Raw genomic sequence first — 27,489 nt, forward strand, 5'->3', positions numbered from 1 at the left:
GTGTATTTCCATTTTAGGCTATTCAAGTATCATAGAATGCGAAAAGGGCTAAAATGTAAGATTCAATAAAATCAGAAAAGAAGCAGTACGGCAGGATGTTCATCTGGTGCTAGAGATTCCATGCACGTCACAAAAAATCATTAGTAAAGAAATAAAGATAAATTAAGCCTCGAAGATTGTAGAATGAAGTGGGTGTATTGCCGTTTTGGACTATTTAAGTATCATAGAATGCGAAAAGGACTAAAATGTAAGATTCAGTAAAATGAGAAAATAAGCAGTACGGCGTATGTCTATTCATCTGGTGCATAAGATTCCATGGTACGTCACAAAAAATCATTAGTAAAGAAATTAAGATAAATTAAGCCTCGAAGATTGTAGAATGATGTGGGTGTATTTCAGTTTTAGGCTATTCAGGTATCATAGAATGTGAAAAGGGCTAAAATGTAAGATTCAGTAAAATGAGAAAATAAGCAGTACGGCGTATGTCTATTCATCTGGTGCATAAGATTCCATGGTACGTCACAAAAAATCATTAGTAAAGAAATTAAGATAAATTAAGCCTCGAAGAGTGTATTGCCGATTTGGACTATTTAGAATGATGTGGGTGTATTTCCGTTTTAGGCTATTCAAGTATCATAGAATGCGAAAAGGGCTAAAATGTAAGATTCAGTAAAATGAGAAAATAAGCAGTACGGCGTATGTCTATTCATCTGGTGCATAAGATTCCATGGTACGTCACAAAAAATCATTAGTAAAGAAATTAAGATAAATTAAGCCTCGAAGATTGTAGAATGATGTGGGTGTATTTCCGTTTTAGGCTATTCAAGTATCATAGAATGCGAAAAGGGATAAAATGTAAGATTCAGTAAAATGAGAAAATAAGCAGTACGGCGTATGTCTATTCATCTGGTGCATAAGATTCCATGGTACGCCACAAAAAATCATTAGTAACGAAATTAAGATAAATTAAGCCTCGAAGATTGTAGAATGATGTGGGTGTATTTCCGTTTTAGGCTATTCAAGTATCATAGAATGCGAAAAGGGCTAAAATGTAAGATTCAGTAAAATGAGAAAATAAGCAGTACGGCGTATGTCTATTCATCTGGTGCATAAGATTCCATGGTACGTCACAAAAAATCATTAGTAAAGAAATTAAGATAAATTAAGCCTCGAAGATTGTAGAATGATGTGGGTGTATTTCCGTTTTAGGCTATTCAAGTATCATAGAATGCGAAAAGGGATAAAATGTAAGATTCAGTAAAATGAGAAAATAAGCAGTACGGCGTATGTCTATTCATCTGGTGCATAAGATTCCATGGTACGTCACAAAAAATCATTAGTAACGAAATTAAGATAAATTAAGCCTCGAAGATTGTAGAATGATGTGGGTGTATTGCCGATTTGGACTATTTAGAATGATGTGGGTGTATTTCCGTTTTAGGCTATTCAAGTATCATAGAATGCGAAAAGGGCTAAAATGTAAGATTCAGTAAAATGAGAAAATAAGCAGTACGGCGTATGTCTATTCATCTGGTGCATAAGATTCCATGGTACGTCACAAAAAATCATTAGTAAAGAAATTAAGATAAATTAAGCCTCGAAGATTGTAGAATGATGTGGGTGTATTTCCGTTTTAGGCTATTCAAGTATCATAGAATGCGAAAAGGGATAAAATGTAAGATTCAGTAAAATGAGAAAATAAGCAGTACGGCGTATGTCTATTCATCTGGTGCATAAGATTCCATGGTACGTCACAAAAAATCATTAGTAACGAAATTAAGATAAATTAAGCCTCGAAGATTGTAGAATGATGTGGGTGTATTTCCGTTTTAGGCTATTCAAGTATCATAGAATGCGAAAAGGGCTAAAATGTAAGATTCAGTAAAATGAGAAAATAAGCAGTACGGCGTATGTCTATTCATCTGGTGCATAAGATTCCATGGTACGTCACAAAAAATCATTAGTAAAGAAATTAAGATAAATTAAGCCTCGAAGATCGTAGAATGATGTGGGTGTATTTCCATTTTAGGCTATTCAAGTATCATAGAATGCGAAAAGGGCTAAAATGTAAGATTCAATAAAATCAGAAAAGAAGCAGTACGGCAGGATGTTCATCTGGTGCTAGAGATTCCATGCACGTCACAAAAAATCATTAGTAAAGAAATTAAGATAAATTAAGCCTCGAAGATTGTAGAATGAAGTGGGTGTATTGCCGTTTTGGACTATTTAAGTATCATAGAATGCGAAAAGGACTAAAATGTAAGATTCAGTAAAATGAGAAAATAAGCAGTACGGCGTATGTCTATTCATCTGGTGCATAAGATTCCATGGTACGTCACAAAAAATCATTAGTAAAGAAATTAAGATAAATTAGGCCTCGAAGATTGTAGAATGATGTGGGTGTATTTCAGTTTTAGGCTATTCAGGTATCATAGAATGTGAAAAGGGCTAAAATGTAAGATTCAGTAAAATGAGAAAATAAGCAGTACGGCGTATGTCTATTCATCTGGTGCATAAGATTCCATGGTACGTCACAAAAAATCATTAGTAAAGAAATTAAGATAAATTAAGCCTCGAAGATCGTAGAATGATGTGGGTGTATTTCCATTTTAGGCTATTCAAGTATCATAGAATGCGAAAAGGGCTAAAATGTAAGATTCAATAAAATCAGAAAAGAAGCAGTACGGCAGGATGTTCATCTGGTGCTAGAGATTCCATGCACGTCACAAAAAATCATTAGTAAAGAAATTAAGATAAATTAAGCCTCGAAGATTGTAGAATGAAGTGGGTGTATTGCCGTTTTGGACTATTTAGAATGATGTGGGTGTATTTCCGTTTTAGGCTATTCAAGTATCATAGAATGCGAAAAGGGCTAAAATGAAGATTCAGTAAAATGAGAAAATAAGCAGTACGGCGTATGTCTATTCATCTGGTGCATAAGATTCCATGGTACGTCACAAAAAATCATTAGTAAAGAAATTAAGATAAATTAAGCCTCGAAGACTGTAGAATGATGTGGGTGTATTTCCGTTTTAGGCTATTCAGGTATCATAGAATGTGAAAAGGGCTAAAATGTAAGATTCAGTAAAATGAGAAAATAAGCAGTACGGCGTATGTCTATTCATCTGGTGCATAAGATTCCATGGTACGTCACAAAAAATCATTAGTAAAGAAATTAAGATAAATTAAGCCTCGAAGACTGTAGAATGATGTGGGTGTATTTCCGTTTTAGGCTATTCAGGTATCATAGAATGTGAAAAGGGCTAAAATGTAAGATTCAGTAAAATGAGAAAATAAGCAGTACGGCGTATGTCTATTCATCTGGTGCATAAGATTCCATGGTACGTCACAAAAAATCATTAGTAAAGAAATTAAGATAAATTAAGCCTCGAAGATTGTAGAATGATGTGGGTGTATTTCCGTTTTAGGCTATTCAAGTATCATAGAATGCGAAAAGGGATAAAATGTAAGATTCAGTAAAATGAGAAAATAAGCAGTACGGCGTATGTCTATTCATCTGGTGCATAAGATTCCATGGTACGTCACAAAAAATCATTAGTAACGAAATTAAGATAAATTAAGCCTCGAAGATTGTAGAATGATGTGGGTGTATTTCCGTTTTAGGCTATTCAAGTATCATAGAATGCGAAAAGGGCTAAAATGTAAGATTCAGTAAAATGAGAAAATAAGCAGTACGGCGTATGTCTATTCATCTGGTGCATAAGATTCCATGGTACGTCACAAAAAATCATTAGTAAAGAAATTAAGATAAATTAAGCCTCGAAGACTGTAGAATGATGTGGGTGTATTTCCGTTTTAGGCTATTCAGGTATCATAGAATGTGAAAAGGGCTAAAATGTAAGATTCAGTAAAATGAGAAAATAAGCAGTACGGCGTATGTCTATTCATCTGGTGCATAAGATTCCATGGTACGTCACAAAAAATCATTAGTAAAGAAATTAAGATAAATTAAGCCTCGAAGATTGTAGAATGATGTGGGTGTATTTCCGTTTTAGGCTATTCAAGTATCATAGAATGCGAAAAGGGATAAAATGTAAGATTCAGTAAAATGAGAAAATAAGCAGTACGGCGTATGTCTATTCATCTGGTGCATAAGATTCCATGGTACGTCACAAAAAATCATTAGTAACGAAATTAAGATAAATTAAGCCTCGAAGATTGTAGAATGATGTGGGTGTATTTCCGTTTTAGGCTATTCAAGTATCATAGAATGCGAAAAGGGCTAAAATGTAAGATTCAGTAAAATGAGAAAATAAGCAGTACGGCGTATGTCTATTCATCTGGTGCATAAGATTCCATGGTACGTCACAAAAAATCATTAGTAAAGAAATTAAGATAAATTAAGCCTCGAAGATCGTAGAATGATGTGGGTGTATTTCCATTTTAGGCTATTCAAGTATCATAGAATGCGAAAAGGGCTAAAATGTAAGATTCAATAAAATCAGAAAAGAAGCAGTACGGCAGGATGTTCATCTGGTGCTAGAGATTCCATGCACGTCACAAAAAATCATTAGTAAAGAAATTAAGATAAATTAAGCCTCGAAGATTGTAGAATGAAGTGGGTGTATTGCCGTTTTGGACTATTTAAGTATCATAGAATGCGAAAAGGACTAAAATGTAAGATTCAGTAAAATGAGAAAATAAGCAGTACGGCGTATGTCTATTCATCTGGTGCATAAGATTCCATGGTACGTCACAAAAAATCATTAGTAAAGAAATTAAGATAAATTAGGCCTCGAAGATTGTAGAATGATGTGGGTGTATTTCAGTTTTAGGCTATTCAGGTATCATAGAATGTGAAAAGGGCTAAAATGTAAGATTCAGTAAAATGAGAAAATAAGCAGTACGGCGTATGTCTATTCATCTGGTGCATAAGATTCCATGGTACGTCACAAAAAATCATTAGTAAAGAAATTAAGATAAATTAAGCCTCGAAGATCGTAGAATGATGTGGGTGTATTTCCATTTTAGGCTATTCAAGTATCATAGAATGCGAAAAGGGCTAAAATGTAAGATTCAATAAAATCAGAAAAGAAGCAGTACGGCAGGATGTTCATCTGGTGCTAGAGATTCCATGCACGTCACAAAAAATCATTAGTAAAGAAATTAAGATAAATTAAGCCTCGAAGATTGTAGAATGAAGTGGGTGTATTGCCGTTTTGGACTATTTAGAATGATGTGGGTGTATTTCCGTTTTAGGCTATTCAAGTATCATAGAATGCGAAAAGGGCTAAAATGAAGATTCAGTAAAATGAGAAAATAAGCAGTACGGCGTATGTCTATTCATCTGGTGCATAAGATTCCATGGTACGTCACAAAAAATCATTAGTAAAGAAATTAAGATAAATTAAGCCTCGAAGACTGTAGAATGATGTGGGTGTATTTCCGTTTTAGGCTATTCAGGTATCATAGAATGTGAAAAGGGCTAAAATGTAAGATTCAGTAAAATGAGAAAATAAGCAGTACGGCGTATGTCTATTCATCTGGTGCATAAGATTCCATGGTACGTCACAAAAAATCATTAGTAAAGAAATTAAGATAAATTAAGCCTCGAAGACTGTAGAATGATGTGGGTGTATTTCCGTTTTAGGCTATTCAGGTATCATAGAATGTGAAAAGGGCTAAAATGTAAGATTCAGTAAAATGAGAAAATAAGCAGTACGGCGTATGTCTATTCATCTGGTGCATAAGATTCCATGGTACGTCACAAAAAATCATTAGTAAAGAAATTAAGATAAATTAAGCCTCGAAGATTGTAGAATGATGTGGGTGTATTTCCGTTTTAGGCTATTCAAGTATCATAGAATGCGAAAAGGGATAAAATGTAAGATTCAGTAAAATGAGAAAATAAGCAGTACGGCGTATGTCTATTCATCTGGTGCATAAGATTCCATGGTACGTCACAAAAAATCATTAGTAAAGAAATTAAGATAAATTAAGCCTCGAAGATCGTAGAATGATGTGGGTGTATTTCCATTTTAGGCTATTCAAGTATCATAGAATGCGAAAAGGGCTAAAATGTAAGATTCAATAAAATCAGAAAAGAAGCAGTACGGCAGGATGTTCATCTGGTGCTAGAGATTCCATGCACGTCACAAAAAATCATTAGTAAAGAAATTAAGATAAATTAAGCCTCGAAGATTGTAGAATGAAGTGGGTGTATTGCCGTTTTGGACTATTTAAGTATCATAGAATGCGAAAAGGACTAAAATGTAAGATTCAGTAAAATGAGAAAATAAGCAGTACGGCGTATGTCTATTCATCTGGTGCATAAGATTCCATGGTACGTCACAAAAAATCATTAGTAAAGAAATTAAGATAAATTAGGCCTCGAAGATTGTAGAATGATGTGGGTGTATTTCAGTTTTAGGCTATTCAGGTATCATAGAATGTGAAAAGGGCTAAAATGTAAGATTCAGTAAAATGAGAAAATAAGCAGTACGGCGTATGTCTATTCATCTGGTGCATAAGATTCCATGGTACGTCACAAAAAATCATTAGTAAAGAAATTAAGATAAATTAAGCCTCGAAGATCGTAGAATGATGTGGGTGTATTTCCATTTTAGGCTATTCAAGTATCATAGAATGCGAAAAGGGCTAAAATGTAAGATTCAATAAAATCAGAAAAGAAGCAGTACGGCAGGATGTTCATCTGGTGCTAGAGATTCCATGCACGTCACAAAAAATCATTAGTAAAGAAATTAAGATAAATTAAGCCTCGAAGATTGTAGAATGAAGTGGGTGTATTGCCGTTTTGGACTATTTAGAATGATGTGGGTGTATTTCCGTTTTAGGCTATTCAAGTATCATAGAATGCGAAAAGGGCTAAAATGAAGATTCAGTAAAATGAGAAAATAAGCAGTACGGCGTATGTCTATTCATCTGGTGCATAAGATTCCATGGTACGTCACAAAAAATCATTAGTAAAGAAATTAAGATAAATTAAGCCTCGAAGACTGTAGAATGATGTGGGTGTATTTCCGTTTTAGGCTATTCAGGTATCATAGAATGTGAAAAGGGCTAAAATGTAAGATTCAGTAAAATGAGAAAATAAGCAGTACGGCGTATGTCTATTCATCTGGTGCATAAGATTCCATGGTACGTCACAAAAAATCATTAGTAAAGAAATTAAGATAAATTAAGCCTCGAAGATTGTAGAATGATGTGGGTGTATTTCAGTTTTAGGCTATTCAGGTATCATAGAATGTGAAAAGGGCTAAAATGTAAGATTCAGTAAAATGAGAAAATAAGCAGTACGGCGTATGTCTATTCATCTGGTGCATAAGATTCCATGGTACGTCACAAAAAATCATTAGTAAAGAAATTAAGATAAATTAAGCCTCGAAGATTGTAGAATGATGTGGGTGTATTTCCGTTTTAGGCTATTCAAGTATCATAGAATGCGAAAAGGGCTAAAATGTAAGATTCAGTAAAATGAGAAAATAAGCAGTACGGCGTATGTCTATTCATCTGGTGCATAAGATTCCATGGTACGTCACAAAAAATCATTAGTAAAGAAATTAAGATAAATTAAGCCTCGAAGATTGTAGAATGATGTGGGTGTATTTCCGTTTTAGGCTATTCAAGTATCATAGAATGCGAAAAGGGCTAAAATGTAAGATTCAATAAAATCAGAAAAGAAGCAGTACGGCAGGATGTTCATCTGGTGCTAGAGATTCCATGCACGTCACAAAAAATCATTAGTAAAGAAATTAAGATAAATTATGCCTCGAAGATTGTAGAATGATGTGGGTGTATTGCCGTTTTGGACTATTTAAGTATCATAGAATGCGAAAAGGACTAAAATGTAAGATTCAGTAAAATGAGAAAATAAGCAGTACGGCGTATGTCTATTCATCTGGTGCATAAGATTCCATGGTACGTCACAAAAAATCATTAGTAAAGAAATTAAGATAAATTAAGCCTCGAAGATTGTAGAATGATGTGGGTGTATTTCAGTTTTAGGCTATTCAGGTATCATAGAATGTGAAAAGGGCTAAAATGTAAGATTCAGTAAAATGAGAAAATAAGCAGTTCGGCGTATGTCTATTCATCTGGTGCATAAGATTCCATGGTACGTCACAAAAAATCATTAGTAAAGAAATTAAGATAAATTAAGCCTCGAAGATTGTAGAATGATGTGGGTGTATTTCCGTTTTAGGCTATTCAGGTATCATAGAATGTGAAAAGGGCTAAAATGTAAGATTCAGTAAAATGAGAAAATAAGCAGTACGGCGTATGTCTATTCATCTGGTGCATAAGATTCCATGGTACGTCACAAAAAATCATTAGTAAAGAAATTAAGATAAATTAAGCCTCGAAGATTGTAGAATGATGTAGGTGTATTTCCGTTTTAGGCTGTTCAGGTATCATAGAATGTGAAAAGGGCTAAAATGTAAGATTCAGTAAAATGAGAAAATAAGCAGTACGGCGTATGTCTATTCATCTGGTGCATAAGATTCCATGGTACGTCACAAAAAATCATTAGTAAAGAAATTAAGATAAATTAAGCCTCGAAGATTGTAGAATGATGTAGGCGTATTTCCGTTTTAGGCTATTCAGGTATCATAAAATGTGAAAAGGGCTAAAATGTAAGATTCAGTAAAATGAGAAAATAAGCAGTACGGCGTATGTCTATTCATCTGGTGCATAAGATTCCATGGTACGTCACAAAAAATCATTAGTAAAGAAATTAAGATAAATTAAGCCTCGAAGATTTTAGAATGATGTGGGTGTATTGCCGTTTTGGACTATTTAAGTATCATAGAATGCGAAAAGGACTAAAATGTAAGATTCAGTAAAATGAGAAAATAAGCAGTACGGCGTATGTCTATTCATCTGGTGCTAGAGATTCCATGGTACGTCACAAAAAATCATTAGTAAAGAAATTAAGATAAATTAAGCCTCGAAGATTGTAGAATGATGTGGGTGTATTTCCGTTTTAGGCTATTCAGGTATCATAGAATGTGAAAAGGGCTAAAATGTAAGATTCAGTAAAATGAGAAAATAAGAAGTACGGCGTATGTCTATTCATCTGGTGCTAGAGATCCCATTGTAATTCGAAAAAAAAAATATATTAGTTAATAAAAATAAATGAATGAAATGTCATTTTGAGCCATCAGAGAATTATACGTTAAAATAAAATGCGAAAAGAAGTAAATTTAATGGGCAGAATGTCTATTCATTCGGTGGATATAGCATCCGAATTAATATAAGTAAAATATAATATAGATGAAAATAAGCAACCCATTGGAACCATGAACAGCATCGCTAGGCGGATAGATTGTCGTCTTAGAAAAGTATAGAATATAAGAAGGATTTTAGGTTAAAATAATTACTTTTTAAATGAGATTATACCCTAGTTACCCAACGTAAATCAATAATTAGAATAAAAAAAACGTTGCTGGAAATCTTGGACGACCATCGAAATAACCAGTATATCATCTAGACATATATAAGAAATAATTACAGATTAATAAATAATCATGAAATCAGAAACCAAATAAAACAAAAAAGATGAAATCGAGACCACAAACTGCCTTTCTTGGTTTGGTAGACATTGTGTCTGGCTCCCAGGAACAGTCCAAACATAATTCCACTTGCACAACAGAGAAAGGCTTTGATCGAAGGATTCAAATCTTAAAAAAACTTCATTATTAAAAAAGGTTTTTCTGTCAAGCAATCAAAGTAGCAAAAAATAACATCATCTTTAAAAATTTGTAATCAATTTTCAGGAATCTGAATTTATTCAATAATAAATTTTACTTTTTGAGCTTTGTATATGACATTCCCGCCTAAAAATTTTCAGCTGAATCAGCTATTGGGCCTTTATAGAATTCAATAAAAGAAAAAATGTCGGAATCGTGGAAAGAAGCATTTTGTAAACAAAAAAAAATAATGGTCATATTATTAATATTCAGAATCAACATATTTGGCAAGTTTAAAAATGAAACGGAGACAGATTAAGAGGCAGTTTCCAAAACCAGAGACTTCCTTAATCACGGAGAGGAACCACCATCCAAGATAGTCCAAAGGAAATTAAAATAAATAAAATAAAAGAATAGAATCACCTGGATAGGATGATAAATTTGCAGAAAAGTTCACCGAATAATAAAAGAAGCAACTTATATAAGCTCAAAACATGCTTTTTTCGAGTTTGGCATTATTAATATTAAAAAAACTAAGATTATAACTGACAGAGAATCTAATATGTTGAAGGCCTTGAATCAAAACATTAAAGCGTTTTGGATCATGCTTGAAACGTGAAAAAGTTGTGAAGTTAAAACGAATAAAAAATAAAATAAAATAATAAGAAGCAATGCCAAAAGACACTATAAATGTTCGTTCCTTCTTTCGATATATAAGCAAATGTTTCTGGCTATCATTGGCGATTTCTTCGTCTCTTGCTAGGCTTCATAATTGCAGTGACATAATTTATAGTCGACGCGAAGACCACAGAATATTATTTTACGTAAAAAATTTAACAATTATAGTCGGACTTGACATAGATGTTTTAGCAGAATGAGGCGTCGCCTATTTGAAAATAGAAAAATACTATATACTTAGCAGAAGATCTTGGCGTGTAGAGTATAATTTATCCTTGCTTAATTTATCAGTAAACTATGTTCTCGACTACAAGTTTGTGTATGGTACTTAGTTCCAAAACATCTTACCAATATTCATTTACAGCATTTTCCTGAGATGTGCATGGCGAAGATCATATGGCGATAAGGAAAGATCTTCATCCAGAAAATCCGGCTGGCCTTCCTTGAAAACAAAAGTAGTTGTTGAAAGTTACTATGTGTTATAAACCCGACAACCAGCCTCGTTTTACGTTCTTTTAATGAAGGCTAGTAATTCAACCTTGCGTGCGCTCTGGAGTACCTGTGTGTATAAAGCAGGAATATGCTCTTCTTCTTATAGTGCTCCCATGGTTTTATTGACTTTTTTTGGGAAAAGCGTTATAACTTCAACAATTTTTATTATTTTTTGATGAAATTTGTCTCGTTTTATTCAGTATTAATGAGACAATATTAATATGTTGCATAAATGACAGAATTTTTGTCAGAAGAAAGCAATATACTCTTATTCTTATACACATTGTTACTCCGGAGCGCTCGCTAGGTTGAATTGACTTTTTTTGGGAAAAGCGTTATAACTTTACCAATTTTCATTATTTTTTGATGAAATTTGTCTCATTTTATTCAGAATTAATGAGACAACATTGGTATGTGGCAAAAATGACAGAATTTTTGTAAGTTGTACCGAAAAACTGGCATCAAAATCCGAAAAACACGAACAAAAGTCGAAAACTTCAGTTTCAGATGTAAAATTTTTGTTCTTTTTGTTTAACAAAATCGAAGATATATTTTTTTTTCAAAAGCTACAACATTTCACTATTAAAAAACACCAAAAATTTTGAAATCGGTTGAAAAAAACGCGTACAGGAATTCTGAAGCCCAAACAAGTCCCGAAAAACGGGTTTTTAACCATAAATCAAGATTTTGAGGGTGTTAGAAATATTTCAAAAATGGTTTTGTGATATACTCGACCTAATGAATAATTCCCACTATGTCACTTCAAAAGTTCAGAATCACTGTTACACTGTGTAATTGCATAATTTCATAATAATCTATGCATTATTTGAAAAGTACTAAAATCAAAAAAATTTCAAGTTTTTCTCGCTTCACTGATGAACTAGCCTCAACTGAAATTCAAAAAATAATTTGACACATCTTGGATATACCGTGGTTTATACCTGTATAACTTAGCCTATAGGAACCTTCACTATCACAGGGGAACACTAGTATTTTACTACCATATTAATGCATTTGAAATAAAGTCATTTCTTTAACGTTTACTTCAACAAAAAACAAGAAAGGAAAGCTAACTTCGGGCGGAGCCGAAGTTGATATACCCTTGCAGTTCAGTCGCAGTCCGCTAGGTGGCGCCACGCATCTTATATTATTAGATATATAGCGGATCGTATATAGGCGGCCGATCCTTATGAAATTTGGCAAATCAGATTATTTTATCCAAAAGAGAATCTGTACCAAGTCTCATCTTTCTAACTTAAAAAACAACAAAGTTATGCCAATTCCGATCGTTGTATGACAGCTATAGGATATAGTCGGCCGATCCTTATGAAATTTTGTACATAAGATATGTTGATCAAATATAACATGTGTGGAAAGTCCCAACCCTCTATCTTAAAAAACAACGAAGTTATGGCATTTCCGATCAATCAGTTATATGGCAGCTATAGGATATAGTCGACCGATCCCGACCGTTCCGACTTATGTACTGCCTGCAACAGAAAGAAGGGTGTGTGCAAAGTTTCAACTCGATAGCTTTAAAACTTAGAGACTAGTTTGCGTAGAAACAGACTGACAGACAGACAGACAGACAGACGGACAGACGGACAGACGGACAGACGGACATGCTCATATCGACTCAGGAGGTGATCCTGATCAAGAATATATATACTTTATAGGGTCGGTGATGTCTCCTTCACTGCGTTGCACACTTTTGACCAAAATTATAATACCCTCTGCAAGGGTATAAAAAGCTTACTTCGCATGGATGTATTATGTATGTACTATGTATTCTCAAGTGCCTTCCACTGGATATCAGGTTGTATTGATTTCTTTGATGATTTTCATCCATTTTTTATTTAATTTCTAAATGGTTATCCACTTTTTACTTTTGCCTCGCTTTAATGATGAACTGGCCAAACTGAAATTCACGAATAATTTGACATATTGGAACCAAGAAAGGCAGGGCCTACTGTTTGGGAATTTTTGCTTTCTCATTGGGCTTTATTGCGTGACCGTGTTCTGGTTCTAGAAACTACATAGTTCCCTAAAAGACTAGGCCAATTGTCACGTCCACTACCACAGGGGAATAATACTCTCAGATTTATTCATATTCAAATAATTTTTAAACTGAAACTGAACTGAATTTTTAATACTGAAAAAACGAAAAAGGCCCCGAAACCTTACCAAACGAAATGGCAAACTAAAACCATGATTTTTAATCAAATTTAGGGTTTTAGTTCATTTGATCGAAAAAAATTAGACAGTGCCCAGCTATAGGACATCCGGCGTCACTCCTTTTGTTGCAAAGTTTTAATGCACCTTCCTCCGTGAGGTCCCACCGCGACGACTTCTGATCTATCACTTCGACTCAAATTTCAGTCCACTATCTTCAGCCAATATTATACAATTTTTATCCGTATTTCGTTTTGACTACACCTATTTACCTATTCGTCTTTGTTTTTTACTTACGTTTCAAAATGGACTTTTTTGCTTTTTAAATAAATTTACACAATTTTATACTTTTTTATCCACTTTTCACTTATGTCTTGCTTCAATGATGGACTAGCCTCAACTAAAATTCTGGAAATAATTTGACATACCAGGTCAACCGAAAGGAAAAAAAACAGGGCCTACTGTTTTTGAAGAATTTAGCTTTTCCTTTGACCAATTTTACGAGTGACCGAGTTCTAGTTATAGTAACTAGTTGCCAAATCGTCACCTTCAGTACTACAGGGCTCCCACAGTCAATAATTTTGGTCAAAAGTGTGCATTGCGGTGAAGGTGACTTATCCAGCCCTATAAAGAATATATGTATATATTCTTGACCAGGATCACCCTCTTAGTCGAGGCGCCAAGCTTTGAAGCGCGGCTTTGAAAATAACTTTCAAATACAATTTGCATATTTTACATTCTACAAATACAGATACATTTTACATTTTACGGTATATTTGAGATGTTTCGGTAGTTCGTTCCAAACGTATTCGACCTGTCATGTTACCTTACTCGACAAGATTAGGTAATCTACCAAGGTTCTCCAAGGTCCCAATCTACAAGGAAGACAACGAGGTTCGGAATGCCTAAAGCCTTGAAAGGCATGGGGTCATTCTGAAACTTCTACCAGAGCGTTGTATTGCCCCATCTATACGTGGAGGGAAATGTTCTGTGGCGCCATCTATGAGTGTTGCCAGGGAAAAACACTATTTTCAACTCTTTGAGTATCATTTTAGAAAAATAGAAATCTGAAGGCTACAGAACAAGTAATTTGGGAGACTATTGTCCCTTTGAACTTTTTAAGGTGCATGTCAATGTATTTATCTATATGTATACTTACACACATAGAAAAAAATTTTGAAATTAAGCCTGAGAAATAAATCTTATTTTTTGTCTCATTATATAATATTGTTAGTTTTACAAATGGATAAGAAATGGGAGTTAATTTTTGTCCTTTGGTTAACTAATTTCAAACACTGGACTATATGCTTAGAATGAGTTTTCTTTGAATTAGTATCTTAAAATGGGCTTGAAAATGCTCAAACTTCCCGGTTAACAAAGCCATAAAACCCCGTTTCTGGAGATAATAGGAACTCTACCTATCCACCACCTTTCTTTCTGCCATCATTTTGACTACCGCCAGTCAACCAAAGATGGCGCCACCTCACGAGTCGCTATATGGCCTGCATGGGCATTTTGGAAGAAGCTCCTCAAAATACTGGATGAATGTTTTCTAGTACAAATTTTAATAAAAATACTAACCTAGAGACGGTTAGAAAAATAAACCAAAAAATGTAAGATCCTTATTGAATATAATATTAATATAATCAACTTTGATCCAGTTCTTGGCTTTAGTCTAAACATAAAGAATGTTTTTTTTTTTAAATCAAATTTTTATTTAAACGGGAAAAAATCCGTAAATGTTAACTTATTTCCATGGGATGGTTTCAGAAGTGAAAACTATGAACAGAAAAGTCTAATGCCAGACATAGTGTGTATGGAAAATTTGGAATAAATAAAAACGTTCGGGAATTTCACATTTAAATTCATTGCTATTTTGTTTTATTTTCATTATTCATTACATTTTGTGTATATCATGTGTATATGTATATATATATATATCATTTACTTCCTTCCGAATTTATCTATCGTTTGTTGGCTGCCCGAAGCTGGCGAATATGATTTGAAAATTGCCTCGACGAAGCTGCGAAGAAAAGAAACGATAGCCCCAATAAAATATTTTACAGATCTTGTTCTTTTGATGGCGTGTTGAAATTGTAGACAAGCAGTGCGTCCCATGACAGCAGTACAATAGAATCTAAACAAGTTTCGAAAAAAGAGTCTGATTGCTGTGAAAAAACCAAAATAGTAGTAATAACTCTTTCCATGTCACATACACATGAAACGCACTGCCCGTGGCATAGTTTTGCGGCTAGGGCGCAAACAACTCAGAAGATAAAGCTAAGAAAGTGCCAGCTTGCAGCTTTAATTATGAAACATTTATGGAACAAATAGAACTCTTTTTTTGTTTGCTTTTTCATAATTTTTATCCTTTGTTTTTTTTGGAGTTTTGTATAATATTTCAACAGCAACGGAAACAGAGCGAGGGCTACGACTTGCCGCAAAAACGAAGATCATTTAGCATTTAGTACGATATTGATTCGATTTCGGTTTCCCGACGGGGTGGTGGTTCATTTCGGGGTCAGAACAAACATTTAACAATTGCATCCGGAGTTACATATTTGACTCGTTTGATGTTATTTTCGTAATGCATTGTACAAGCTACATACATACATTATGTGGTTTATTAAATACATATGGATATTTCTTCATACTGCATAGATGCACGGGTATATGCATGTATGTATATATTTATAATTCATTTGATTTACTTATTCGCTATGCATGTGTGCCGTTCTGTAAACAATACAAAAAATAATTGGGCAAAATAATAATTGTGTAAATTATTGCATGTTTTCCAGGTGAAACGGGTCGGGTCGGGTCGGTTCGGGCCGGTCTGGGGCGGGGCGAGTGGGGGCGGTGGAGAATGGAAAAAAGTGGGTGGGGCGGGGAATTAACAATAAATTAAATTTGTATGCAATGCCGTCCTTCAACGATCACTTCTCCCCCATCCGCGGAATGTCCTTTCGTGCGTGTGTGTTGGTGTGTTGGCGTGTGGGCGTAGGTGTGTAAGTACTCAAAAACGTTTTCAATATTTTTGCAGTTCTCGCATGTTATAACTTGATTTAAAATTAATTTTCCTCTGCTTATGTAAGTTGCATTATTTCTCTCGTTAACAAATTACGTTTTAGAATAGGTTTGTATATAAAAAAAATTATCGTTACTAGTATTTATACAAATAACAACCAGGCTAAATAGTTTGCTACAAATCCCCTCCCACTGAGAGCCCGTCCTCCCACCTCCGCACCCCTTCCCCCATTCCAGCTCAGTCGAATCCGAAAGGGACGCGACTACCACATGGAAAGAGATGGAAAGCGTGCGAGCATGGGAGGCGGGGGAGGGGAGACTAATACACAAATTCCATTTAATTTAAAAACTTTAACTTTAACGCTTGACGCTTTGCTGAATGTGTTTCTCTGTTCAATTTTTGGTCGCATTTAAATCGAAAAAAAAAATAATAATAATAATAAATCGAACACATCGATTATGAATCGTATAGGAAATAAAGAAAAATTGGATAAATCTTAGAACATAGTGTTGGGTTAGAAGCGCAGCAGCAGCAGGAACAGGATATTTCTCTTTAGAACTGCACCCAGTTGGCGTTGGCCGAGTTCTGTTGTCCTTGGTTGCCACTGGAAGAGACGAGAAAATCATTATTATTTGGGAGACGGCACAAAGAAGCACAAGGTCTTCGTAAAGATATAGATTAGCTCTGATTTTGCCCACGATCTCGATAGTAAATGACAGTAACTTATAGTTCGTCTGTAAAGGATCTTAACTTTAATCCTTGGCTGTGGGCAAATAAAAATAGTAAGCGATGTCTCTAAATCATTTCCCTTGCGTCGTGAAAGCATGTTCGGGCAACTTGAATTTGAACTTGGCTTTGGAACTACTCGCATTGATATTAATTATTAGCTAGTTCAGCTTGGAAACCCACCCGGCGGATGCGTAGTCGGTCCACTCGGAGTTTCCAGCGGCGGGTCTGTGGGCGGGCGATACGCCGGGACTTTGCCGCACCGTCGTCGCTGGGGCAGCGGCCGGCGGTGGGGCGATCTTTCCGAGGCCACCGGGCGGCGGTGGCAACACGCCCGAGGATCCCTTGTTCTTGCCGGTGCGCGAGCTGCCCTCGGAGCCGTCCTTTTTCTGAAAAATAAAATGGTTAATTAGTAGTGACAAATATAGGCTTAGTAGTATTCTTTCTAAAATGATAATTTCAGTCTATTTTATTATTATTAAGCAATATTTGAGAACATCAACCCACCGTGATCCTCATGTTGATCTTGATGGTTTCGCCCTCCTTGAAACCGAGATCGAGTTCCTGCTTGGGTTCCGTCTTCTCCTTCTCGATCTGCTCCTGGTTCTTCACCCACTTGAAGTGATCCTGCAGCGCCACATTTAAATCGAATGAGTCTGATCGGTCCCCGAATCCCAGCCCGAGAAAGGCGGACCGCCCGTTGTCGTCCTGCACCCGGATGACGAAGTAACGGGAGCTGTCGGATACCGCCTCGATGGCCACGCCGGGATATGTGTCGATGGGGCAGTTGGCGAACAGGGCGCCACTGGTCTTGTCCTCCAGCTTCAGGATGCAAGCGGTGCCCTTGGCCACCAGTCGCATCCTGCCCGTCCAGGTCGGTTCCTTCAGATTCCAGTCAGCCGCCCTGTGATTAGAATATTTTCATTTTTAATGGGCGTTTTTGGTAATATTTTTTTTTTAATAAAAATGGTTGATTAAAAATTGACTTTTTTATAAAAATGTTTAAAACATTTTTTAAAACAAAATAACAATTATTGTTTCTAGTAGTTAAAACATGAGTTTAAAATAAAACAAATATATAATGGAATTTTTTAAATGCAAAAAGGATAAATATATTTTTTTATAACATTAAATATTTTTGGTAATAATTAAAATTAAAAAACAAGAAATATTGTGAAATGTTTTCGAGTTAATTTAAATAAAGTTTTTAAAGAGTTTATTAAAATTTATTATATTTTTATTCGATTCGAGTGCCGGCAGCTCCTGAGGGCAGCCGGACTCAGTTTTTCATTTAATTTGCAGGTTCGGGCGAACTATTATTTTGCGTGTAGCTTGTGTTTTTGTATTTTTTGCCCAGCAGAGCGCAAAGGAAAACAAAGAAAGCTGAAAGCAACAATAACAACAATTACACACACGCAGAGGAGCTTTTTGGATACGTGTAAGTGAAAAGTACAACAATAACAATTGTTGTTGCAGCTGCACAAAACGAGAAAAAAAATCAATTGGAAATGAACTTCAAAAGTGGCGAAGGCAGCAGCCACGAGTCGTGCGGGGAATCAGCCCTGGCAGCAACATAATTCATGCATATTCGCCAAGCACTCATTAATCGAACCAATCACGCAGAAAAGACCCCGAAATGCAATGTGGGGGCGTTCCGTTTGCATCAATTAAGATGAAAAAAAAAATTACTTTTTCGGGTGTTTCGTTTTTCCTGCTCGTCCCGCAGTCGCTGACTCACCTATAGCCTCGATTGCTGGCGCGCGGCGGTATTTTGTAGATGAACACCTCGGGCTTCACGATCAGCACACTTTCGTATTCCATGTTTTTCCAAATACAACTATCTTTGATTTTGTTTATTATCTGAATTTTGTCAAATGTTTTCTTTTATTTTTGTAGCTTTAAGCTCAGCACCGTGTGACCAGGTGCTATGTGTGAACTCTCGTCTTGCCCAGCTATGAGACTAATGCGTCATCAAAAATACCACCCTGGTATTTTTCTTTGAAAATATCGATAAGAATATTGATAAATTGCATCGAATTTTTGGCGCGCATTATTTAAAAATATATACTATATTTTTGTTAAATTCGAAAAAAATAATTATTGAAATTGGGCTGTAACTTTAAAAATATTCTTCTGAAAATTTGTAAATATTGCCTAATTAAGCTTGTAAAATGTATTTGTTTATTCTTATTTCTGGTTTAAATTTAAGAAAAAATATTTATTTTATGAAAAGGTTTTAACTTTAATAATTATATGCTCTTAGAAATTTCGTCTAAAGATTTATTCTTGTTGTATTTTATTAAATAAAAATTTTTAGTTAATCGTACCAATACTTTAATAGCACTATCTGATTTTTAAAGTTCTCTCTGGAAATCCTATCAGATTCGTATTTTTAACATATAGTACTACATTTTGTATATATTTTAACACAAATTTTAAGGTATAATTTTATAATGTTAATAAATTGTATTTCCTGCGTTTTCTATTTTAGTGTTTAAACTAAAAAAAGCTAATTTTTACAGTTTAATAAAAGTATCTACATACATACATACATGTATTTCTGGTAAAAACATTATACACTACAAGTAATGTCTCTTCTATATGGAGAATATTATTCTCCATACAAATATTTGACATATGTAGCACACGCAATCATATATATTTAAATAATTCTTTAACTAAACTTAAGAGTCACCTGTTGGTTAGTCAAAACATTTTCAAAATAAATATTATTTACCATACTCTCTAGAATGGTAATAGCAATATATTTTATATAATTACTATATTTATTTCGGGCTTAGGTGAGGGAATATTTAAAAAACATTTATGAACTTTTTGAAATACTACATAGATTTAAAAATCTCCGTACATATATTTAACATAATAATAGAGTTTTGAAAAGGCGTAAAAAAACATCTTTAAACCCTTGAGTTGGACTCGAACCCAGGACCATCTACACACCGATTTAAAAACTATCTGTACTACTCAGGTCTGTAAGGATTCTGTAGACTATGCTTAACCATTTGCTTTTAATATGAATATTTGAAAGTCAGTTGTCAGAGGCCAACTTTTATAGCTGTGTCTCAAGCCCCTAACTTCAGTGTGTTAGAAAATGCCTTTTCCCTTGTTCGAATTGCTTAATGAGGCTTAGACCGTTCCAGAGTTTGGGAAAAGTTGGGTCTACTTAGGTAGAAACTTTTTGGCAGAGGAAAGGCATGTGGTGGATTAATTTTATGACTACAGGAGGCCTAACTGATTTTAAATGGAGGACTCTACCTGGGAGGCAACCGTTAACCGCCAATTGCGGGCTACCTGGTTGGGTGTGGGTGCACCTGTGGCATATAAAAAACGTGCCACAATTAGGCCGGTTGCATCATTGCACATCGAGAAGTCGACGAGAATGCTGTTGCTGGTGTACATTTTCCTGGTGATTGTCGGTCCCGCCCTGGGCAACGACGACGGGTGCAACGAGGTGGTGTGCGGATCGGTGGTGTCCAAGTGCCTCATCACCCAGAGCTGCCAGTGCAAGCTGAACGACTGCCACTGCTGCAAGGACTGCCTGAACTGCCTGGGGGAGCTGTACACGGAGTGCTGCGGCTGCCTAGACATGTGCCCCAAGCACAAGGACGCCCTGCCCTCGCTGACGCCCCGCTCCGAGATCGGGGACATTGACGGGCTGCCGGAGCTGTTCGACACCCTCACCGCCGAGGAGGACAGCCAGTGGTCCACCATCCGGTTCCTGATGCGCCCGGGTCTCAAGCAGCGTGTCCAAGGCGGCAGTGCCCCCGCCCCACCCGCCGGTGGCAACTCCTACTGCACCGTCGTCTATGTGAACAGCTGCATCCGGGCAAACAAGTGCCGGCAGCAGTGCGAAAGCATGGGAGCCAGTGGCTACCGCTGGTTCCACGACGGCTGCTGCCAGTGCGTCGGGGATCAGTGCCTCAACTATGGCATCAACGAGAGTCGCTGCCGGGCGTGCCCGGATGACCAGGAGCAGGACGACCTGCTCAGCGAGAAGCAAGTCCCCAACGAAGCCGACCAGGACCTGGAGCAGTTGTTCGACTTCGACCCGGAGGAGCAGGACGAGGACGCGTGGACATACGGCGAAAACGAGGACAACTACCCAGGGGAATACTCCCTGAAAAAATTCTAGGATTATTTCATTTAGCTCGTAAGCAATTGTGTGATTACCTACATTTTTTCAAATGTGTTTAAAATTAAAATAAGTTCAACACTAAGATTTATGTTTGTTTGGAACAATAGTGTTTTTTTTTTCATTAAACATTCTCATGAATAAGACAATTTGTTTTAAAAAGCTATCATTGAAAACTAAACAATTTATAAATCTAATATAATGATTAACAAAAAATGAGAATGATACTAATTTGGAGACTGCAAAGTAACTTTTTTCTAAAAACATGTGTATCAGCGATTTAAATTTGGATGGACTGCAATTTTGCCCACAGCTAATTGCTTATTGTCTAAATTTCAATAAATTAAAAATATATAAAATAAAGAAAGAGTTATATACATAAATTAATATTTATAACTAATGAATGAAAGCCTTATAAACTAAGAAAATATTTCCTGAGAAGAAGGATAAACAAAATGAATAACAAAAATAAAAAAATATATAGTTTCATTATTAAATTTGTTTTTTTCTGGAATTTGTAAATTATCCAGAAAATTGGAATTTTTAAATTTCGGAAAAATGCTTAATTCCCAACTGGTTCTGCATCAATCCACATGAGAATCTTGTAGTTTACTGGTAATGGTTTGGTGAAAATATTAATTATTAAATTAATTATTTGGTGAAAGTTGGTGAGTAGGCACTTCAATCAGCAGAGCATAGAAGAGCTGCCAATTGTGAGTTGAAAGATTCCAGTATCAAAAGTAGAAAAGACGTAGGATTTAAGAAGTTAATGATGTTGCTTTTAAATGCAAATCAAATTTCTGAATCTTAATTTTGGCTCCTGTTTTTTTTTGCTCTACTATGCATTATTAATATTTTGATATTAAAAAGAAAGGGATTGTAACTACAAACGAAGATTGAAGTCTTCTGAAGTAGACTGAAAATAAAAAATATTCAAAGGCACGTTGTTAGAAATAACAGTCAATATTTTGTCTGTAGGCTGTTATCTTGATGTAGAATGTTATAGACAGGCTGATACATTAACATAATTGTTTCTTAAAAGTTGTCTGTTATCTTTAAATCCGTCTGTTAAGAAATGTTTCGTACCAAAAGTTGTAGGAGCCTTTGAGCCGTTTCCGTAATTCCATATACATTCCATATACATTCCATATACTTGTTAGTTCCATCGTATTGTATTAAACTTGATCGAAGAGTTTTAGTTTCATTTTATACTAAAAAGCCAAATAACTCTGTAAATGAAATCATGCTGGGACTGATAACAGAACACAGTTGGAATGTTAAATGCAGAAGTTTTGGGAAGCTAGGTCTTTAAGTAGATGAAGTTGTCTACAAGGATATGGAGGATGGGCCCGGTCTCTGAGGTGTCCCCTCCAACACTGGATTGGACGGAAAGTTTCCGACTGCCATTCACCTGGGAGTGGCCGGATCGATTCCTCAGTAGACTCGGGTCAAGCAGCTCACAACCTCCAGCCTCCTCCCTGCGCATCCTAGCATCCTGGGAACCAGGGACGGGATAGGTATCCTCCTGGTAGCCCACCGAAGAACCCGAATGTGAGAATGCGATTTGTGATCCTGATTTCCTTATTTTTTTAATATTCTAAAAGATATTTGAAAAGATGGTTTCTGATTTCCTGATTTTTTTCGTTACTATTTCGGATCTGTATAGATGATCAGATTCATTGGTCCTGTCGATGGTCCAGAAGTTTAATCAAATATCCTAGTCAAAATATCATTTTTAATTGTTATTCATTGAGTGACAATGGGATTGCATTGCTCTAAAGGGATCTTTATTTTTCTATTAATACTTTTAATCCATGGATCCATAGACTATCAACCTAAATTTTTAATCTTTGTGACTTCATTTATTTTAAGTTTTTTAACTTTTAACACTCTCCAAATTGCACGAGAAGCGGTGCAATACTTTTAAGCGGTATAATTTTTTTTATTTAATTGGAATAACTCATCCTTTATATATATCGTTATATTTTAAAATTTTATTATTTATCTGTATTTTATCATCAAAAGCAGATGAGTCTTTTGGAATCCCAAAAATTAGTATTATTTTTATAAAAGCTTAATAAAATAAACTGATACAACGGACCAAGTGGAAAGTGGAAAAAAGTGGAACTCGCCATGCTTTTAGTGGGACCATCTAGCTGAACTATCACTTCTCAACACTGCAATGTTCAAACGTTGTCCAGCACCGTCACATGTTCAAACCAAACATTTACAATTGTCAATAAATTAAGAAAACATGCCGCCGGAGATGCAAATAACGAGTGACAGCGATCTGGACAATGTTTTGGAGGAGTTCAAGCTGCGAAATGAGCGAAGAAACAGCACCGTAACTGCGAAATACACTTGTAGTATCGAAAAATGCGACGCCACGTTTAAGCGTCTGGACCAACTGGATCGCCACGAATATCACCATACGGGAATTGTTTGTATAAAAATCGCCTTTAATTAACAGAAACTAAATTAAAATATCATTGCAGAAGAAGCACGCTTGTTCCCACGAGGGCTGCGATAAAACCTATTCGATACTCACTCATTTAAAGCGGCACTTACGAAGCACCCATGAGCGTCCAGAGGCGGCGGCCCAGAAAACATTCAAGTGCTCACTCCCTGAGTGCACCAAAATGTTTACCTCGTCCTGCAACATGCAGCGGCATGTGCGTGAGGCCCACGAGAAACCCAGGGTCTATCCTTGTGGCCACTGCCCGGCGAAGTTCTCACAGAAACTGAAGCTTAAACGGCACGAAATAAAGGAGCACACACAGGATTATCCGTTTCGCTGCCAGAAGTGCAGCCGTGGATTCTACCAGGAGTGGCAGCGAGAGAGTCATCAGGGCACTTGCAAACTCTATGCGTGTCCCGCGTGTCCACTTAAGTTCGAAAAGTGGACTCTGTACACCAAGCATTGCAGGGATACTTTGCACGGCAAGAACCGACACAAATGCGACCAGTGCAACAGCTGCTATGACAAGCCCAGCGATCTCAAGCAGCACATCGAAGCCAAACATAAGAAGGCGGAGAGTTCGGAGTTCACCTGTCCTGAGGAGGGCTGTTCGAAAAGCTACTCCTACGAAAGGAATCTCCGCCAGCACGTGCTCACCGCTCATTCCGGTCGGCGTTTCGAGTGCCAGGCTCTGGACTGTGGTCGCTGCTTCAGCAGTGCCCAGAACCTATCGAAGCATGTTTTACGGGATCACCAGGACGGCAAGACCAACAAGAAAACAGTTCAAGGAAATAAAGAGGAAGCAAGTCCTGGGAAAAAGACCAATCCTCGCAAGCGGAGGCGTGACGCAGGTCGTCCCAAACATTCCAGACTTAGCAAACTGGCCTGCCTACAACTGGGCAAGGAAGAGGACTTAGCAGTGAGAGAACGTCAACCCTTGGCGCTCGAAAAAGTAACCAAAGAACTAGAAAAAGACACCCAGGAACTGGACGAAGTTACTCAGGAAACAGATGCCCAGGAACAGGATAACGACACTCAGGACAAAGGAGAAACACTGGCGGTTCAGCCTCTTCAAGACTAAAACTCCAATCGAGATTGAGATTACTTCGAATGCAAAACAGTCTTAGCTTTGATGATTTTAAATAGAATGGGTCCCTTATTACTTATTGAAAGTATAAAGCCCAAAGAAAACCCAAATAAAGTCTTGATATATAGTCCCAATGATAAGCGCCAAAAATTATAGTTCCAATGTTTTGGAAAGGAGTGCGTTCAAGGATTAAATGTTACAAGGAACAGTAATTTGTGCTGCCTGCACAAATCTCTCAATAAATTGTCTCTCTTAATATGTAGTTTATTTTCCTTAAAATCCTTAATTATCAAGTGCTTAAGGGTCGTTAAAAGTTACTCCACATGCCGCCCGAACTCTTAAAAAACAAAATGTACAATTCGATGCCTATCTACTCTTTTCTTTTTTTTAATTAAACAATCTAGAAACAAAAAAAATGCTTGATGAGGGACGAATTGGAAGAGGAGCAGGAACAGGTGGTAAAGTGGAAGCAACGGGATTGGACTACAGCGAGTTGATGATCTTCCGGCTGCGCATCTGCTCCAGCCAGTGCTCGTACTGCTGCTCGGGCGTCTGTGGCTCCTGGTAGTAGTGCTCCGGCGGGTTTCCCTCCTCCAGGCGGACAAAGTAGTGACAGTGCTTGTACTCCACCTTGCCATAACGACCGCGGGCATGTCGACGCATTCCCTTGAAGACACGTCCCTTGCCAACAAAGGATTCAGCTGAAAGAGACAAAATTATATCTCCTTTGATATTTTTTTCATAAAAAACCTAATAACCAAAAATTCATCTCAAAAATCATATTTCTCGACGCAGGAAGGATATTCTTTAATACAGTCGGGGTGAGTTTTTCTATTCTTGAATAGAAAAGTAAAAATAACCCCAAAGGAGAAGTAGAACTCCTAGTTGCAGCGAAGTTGGCGACATTGCTTACCTATCCACAGATTGCTTTTGTACTCCACATTGTGCCTTTGGACGGCCATTTCCTGGGCCTCCAGAATGGTCTCCCGCACATCGGTGGCCCCCTTTTTGAGGACAAAGTTGAGTTGCTTCAGCGCCTCATCGACGGACATGCCCCGAACGAAGGCAGCGATGTACCACATCTTGTCCGGACTGTATTTGATATTGGTGCGCATGTGACAAACGTACTGAAAAGGGATGCAATTTTTAAAGATACATTCAATGAATTGTTGTCACGACTTTCGAACGTCAAACAGAACAAGATATGTACAATGTTTTGTGGGTTTTGGGATAACAATGTCTTGAATTCCTATCTAAATGTGTGTCGAGGCAAACAGAAAATCTCAACAAGAGATTCTGTTTGTTTTGATTTTTCCTTACGGCTTTGCGGGGCTCCTCTTCTGGTTCCTGCGGCGGATGGACCGTCTTGTTGTACTCCAGCCACTTCCTCGGACCGTAGTTATGCTTGTTCCACTTGGTACAGAGAGTTCCGCCCGCAGCTCCTGCCGCCGTGTGGATACTTTTTGGGAGCGCAGGTGGCGATTGACTCAGATTGGGGCTGAACGTGTTTGCCGGCTTAAGGAGCGCTGCACCCGGAAGCTGGGACTGCATGCGCAGCTGGGACATCTGCCGGATCACCTTGTGCATCGTATTGTCGGTCTCCTATCAGCAAAGCAAGAAATTTACGCAGACCACTTTTCGGTCGCGTAATCTGAAGTAGGGATGATAAATATTAAAAAAGCAGTATATCGATATTCTTTGCGCAACAACGATATATTTATATCGTGGCATGGATTTGAAACATATGCTATCATTTTTGTATTTTAAGCTATTTTTTCCAACTACTTACATGCTTACATCCCAATGTTTCGCTCTTTTATTTAATATTTCATATTCATACTCTATTCGATTTGTTTTAATGTTTCATAGTTTGCGCTTTCGCTTCAAACATGAAAAAAGATGTTCAAAATTATTAGCGAAGGCTCCAAATTGGATTTTTACTTTTTTTCCTTCATCAGATCAATAATTTAGAACTTTTTATGTAAAATTTGTATTACCTGTATTTTTATATTATTTACATTCGTTTGATAACAAGAAAGTAAGGTAAAGAAAGTATTCGAATTTGATTGTGTACCCTATAAGAAAGGTCGGTCTGCCAACTTGTTTAATAGTACTTCGATTTTAATCTGGCAGCGATTTTCGAACATGTCTGGCAATATTCCTCTACATTCAAATATATTATTTTAAAGTTAGAATTTTATTTGGATTAAAACTTTTAGTAAACTTAACTAAAACGTATAGTATTAAATGCGTTTATATCCTTAATATTATAAGCTACTTACAGAATATTAAAAAAATGAAGGCCTAAAAATACAAACAATAATGCATGCTAATATTTTAAAGATTTAATAGCTACATGAAAGGATTTAAAGAATTTTATTTGTTTTGAAACATTGAAGCAATTTTTATTAGGGTTTGAATGAAAAATCTTGCATTATTCCTAAGTTAAAATGACTCTCCAATGAGGGACTTAAAATGTTTGCCAAGATTCTTAAAATTATAACGTTTTGCAAGAGGTTTTCTGGGACGGACTGCTTGACCGCGCTACTTCGAATCCACCCAGCGGTCTGGCAGCACCGCGGGCGCGAAAGGTATCTCCGGCCTTGCATGAAGGAAGGCTCATTCTCATTTGAACGCTGCTGCGAGACTGGCAGCTGTGAGTGCGGAGCGCGCGCGATCGAGACATTTAAACCGTCAGCAGAAACCGCGATCGCAGAATAACAATAAACGGCCCATCGCGTGTATGCAAATTGATTTGGTAATTTGTAGTATTACGGCGAGCCGACACTAATTCCGCTGTTATTTTATTGTGGAGTGGAAAGTGCTGCGATGTTTATTTTAGCCCGAAATAGCTTGCCTCCAATTGCAGTCTGCCGGCAATCCGTCTAATGTTTGTGTTGGTTTCCAGTTGACGATTGCAAATTCCTTGCCCCAGGACAGAAGATCGTATCTGTGCTTTTTTATCTAAGATTCTGTGTGTGTGTGTGACGAGATAGAGATACTGGAACGATCCGAGTGACACGCCAA

At 36.6% G+C, this 27,489-nt stretch overlaps 5 protein-coding genes and 1 long non-coding RNA gene across 9 annotated transcripts in view; 3 read left to right on the forward strand and 3 right to left on the reverse strand.

Moving 5' to 3' along the window:
- The window catches only part of LOC123257585, a 38,508-nt gene extending 25,024 nt beyond the window's left edge, over positions 1-13,484 (reverse strand). The window contains exons 1-2 of one of the 2 annotated variants that reach the window (XR_006507717.1): positions 13,308-13,484; positions 10,695-10,788 (exon numbers count right to left, since the gene is read on the reverse strand). This is a non-coding gene — a long non-coding RNA (uncharacterized LOC123257585). Of the gene's footprint in view, positions 1-10,467; positions 10,789-13,307 lie in introns of those variants that run through there. The other variant, XR_006507718.1, reaches the window with a different exon arrangement.
- A 2,102-nt stretch (positions 13,485-15,586) lies between these two features.
- On the reverse strand, positions 15,587-18,715 carry LOC6505320 (NECAP-like protein CG9132). The gene is made up of 4 exons (XM_001965717.4): positions 18,503-18,715; positions 17,272-17,668; positions 16,948-17,153; positions 15,587-16,642 (listed from the first exon to the last, which is right to left on the reverse strand). Exons 1-4 carry the CDS (start codon positions 18,583-18,585, stop codon positions 16,591-16,593), a joined length of 738 nt encoding a protein of 245 aa, XP_001965753.1. The 5' UTR covers positions 18,586-18,715; the 3' UTR covers positions 15,587-16,590.
- A 1,007-nt stretch (positions 18,716-19,722) lies between these two features.
- Positions 19,723-21,021, forward strand: LOC6504949 (protein twisted gastrulation). The gene has a single exon (XM_001965716.4). The coding sequence runs from the start codon at positions 20,027-20,029 to the stop codon at positions 20,915-20,917; it is 891 nt and encodes a 296-aa protein (XP_001965752.1). The 5' UTR covers positions 19,723-20,026; the 3' UTR covers positions 20,918-21,021.
- Positions 21,022-23,068: 2,047 nt separating this feature from the next.
- On the forward strand, positions 23,069-24,729 carry LOC6504950 (transcription factor IIIA). The gene is made up of 2 exons (XM_001965714.4): positions 23,069-23,357; positions 23,413-24,729. The coding sequence occupies exons 1-2, from the start codon at positions 23,172-23,174 to the stop codon at positions 24,454-24,456; spliced, it is 1,230 nt and encodes a 409-aa protein (XP_001965750.1). The 5' UTR covers positions 23,069-23,171; the 3' UTR covers positions 24,457-24,729.
- On the reverse strand, positions 24,709-26,137 carry LOC6505318 (39S ribosomal protein L22, mitochondrial). The gene is made up of 3 exons (XM_001965713.4): positions 25,783-26,137; positions 25,376-25,589; positions 24,709-25,163 (listed from the first exon to the last, which is right to left on the reverse strand). Exons 1-3 carry the CDS (start codon positions 26,047-26,049, stop codon positions 24,946-24,948), a joined length of 699 nt encoding a protein of 232 aa, XP_001965749.1. The 5' UTR covers positions 26,050-26,137; the 3' UTR covers positions 24,709-24,945.
- A 940-nt stretch (positions 26,138-27,077) lies between these two features.
- Positions 27,078-27,489, forward strand: part of LOC6504951 (integrin alpha-PS2) — a 40,344-nt gene continuing 39,932 nt past the window's right edge. For 2 of the 3 annotated variants that reach the window (XM_014904737.2, XM_014904739.2), the window contains exon 1: positions 27,078-27,220. The gene's annotated coding sequence lies outside the window, so the exon portion shown is untranslated. The remainder of the gene's footprint in view (positions 27,221-27,489) is intronic. The other variant, XM_014904738.2, reaches the window with a different exon arrangement.

This window comes from Drosophila ananassae, chromosome XR, assembly GCF_017639315.1.
Source record: "Drosophila ananassae strain 14024-0371.13 chromosome XR, ASM1763931v2, whole genome shotgun sequence".
In the NCBI taxonomy this organism is placed as follows: domain Eukaryota; kingdom Metazoa; phylum Arthropoda; class Insecta; order Diptera; family Drosophilidae; genus Drosophila; species Drosophila ananassae.

Bases quoted from the DNA above. Each gene is read 5' to 3' on its own strand.
- LOC6505320 (XM_001965717.4), bottom strand. From the start codon at position 18,585: ATGGAATACGAAAGTGTGCTGATCGTGAAGCCCGAGGTGTTCATCTAC. The intron at 17,669-18,502 runs GTGAGTCAGCGA...TTCTAATCACAG, and splicing joins GCCAGCAATCGAGGCTATAG to GGCGGCTGACTGGAATCTGA. The intron at 17,154-17,271 runs GTGGGTTGATGT...TTTATTTTTCAG, and splicing joins AGATCAACATGAGGATCACG to AAAAAGGACGGCTCCGAGGG.
- LOC6504949 (XM_001965716.4), top strand. From the start codon at position 20,027: ATGGAGGACTCTACCTGGGAGGCAACCGTTAACCGCCAATTGCGGGCT.
- LOC6504950 (XM_001965714.4), top strand. From the start codon at position 23,172: ATGCCGCCGGAGATGCAAATAACGAGTGACAGCGATCTGGACAATGTT. The intron at 23,358-23,412 runs GTTTGTATAAAA...ATATCATTGCAG, and splicing joins AATATCACCATACGGGAATT to AAGAAGCACGCTTGTTCCCA.
- LOC6505318 (XM_001965713.4), bottom strand. From the start codon at position 26,049: ATGCACAAGGTGATCCGGCAGATGTCCCAGCTGCGCATGCAGTCCCAG. The intron at 25,590-25,782 runs GTAAGGAAAAAT...ATCCCTTTTCAG, and splicing joins AAGAGGAGCCCCGCAAAGCC to TACGTTTGTCACATGCGCAC. The intron at 25,164-25,375 runs GTAAGCAATGTC...TGTCTCTTTCAG, and splicing joins CAAAAGCAATCTGTGGATAG to CTGAATCCTTTGTTGGCAAG.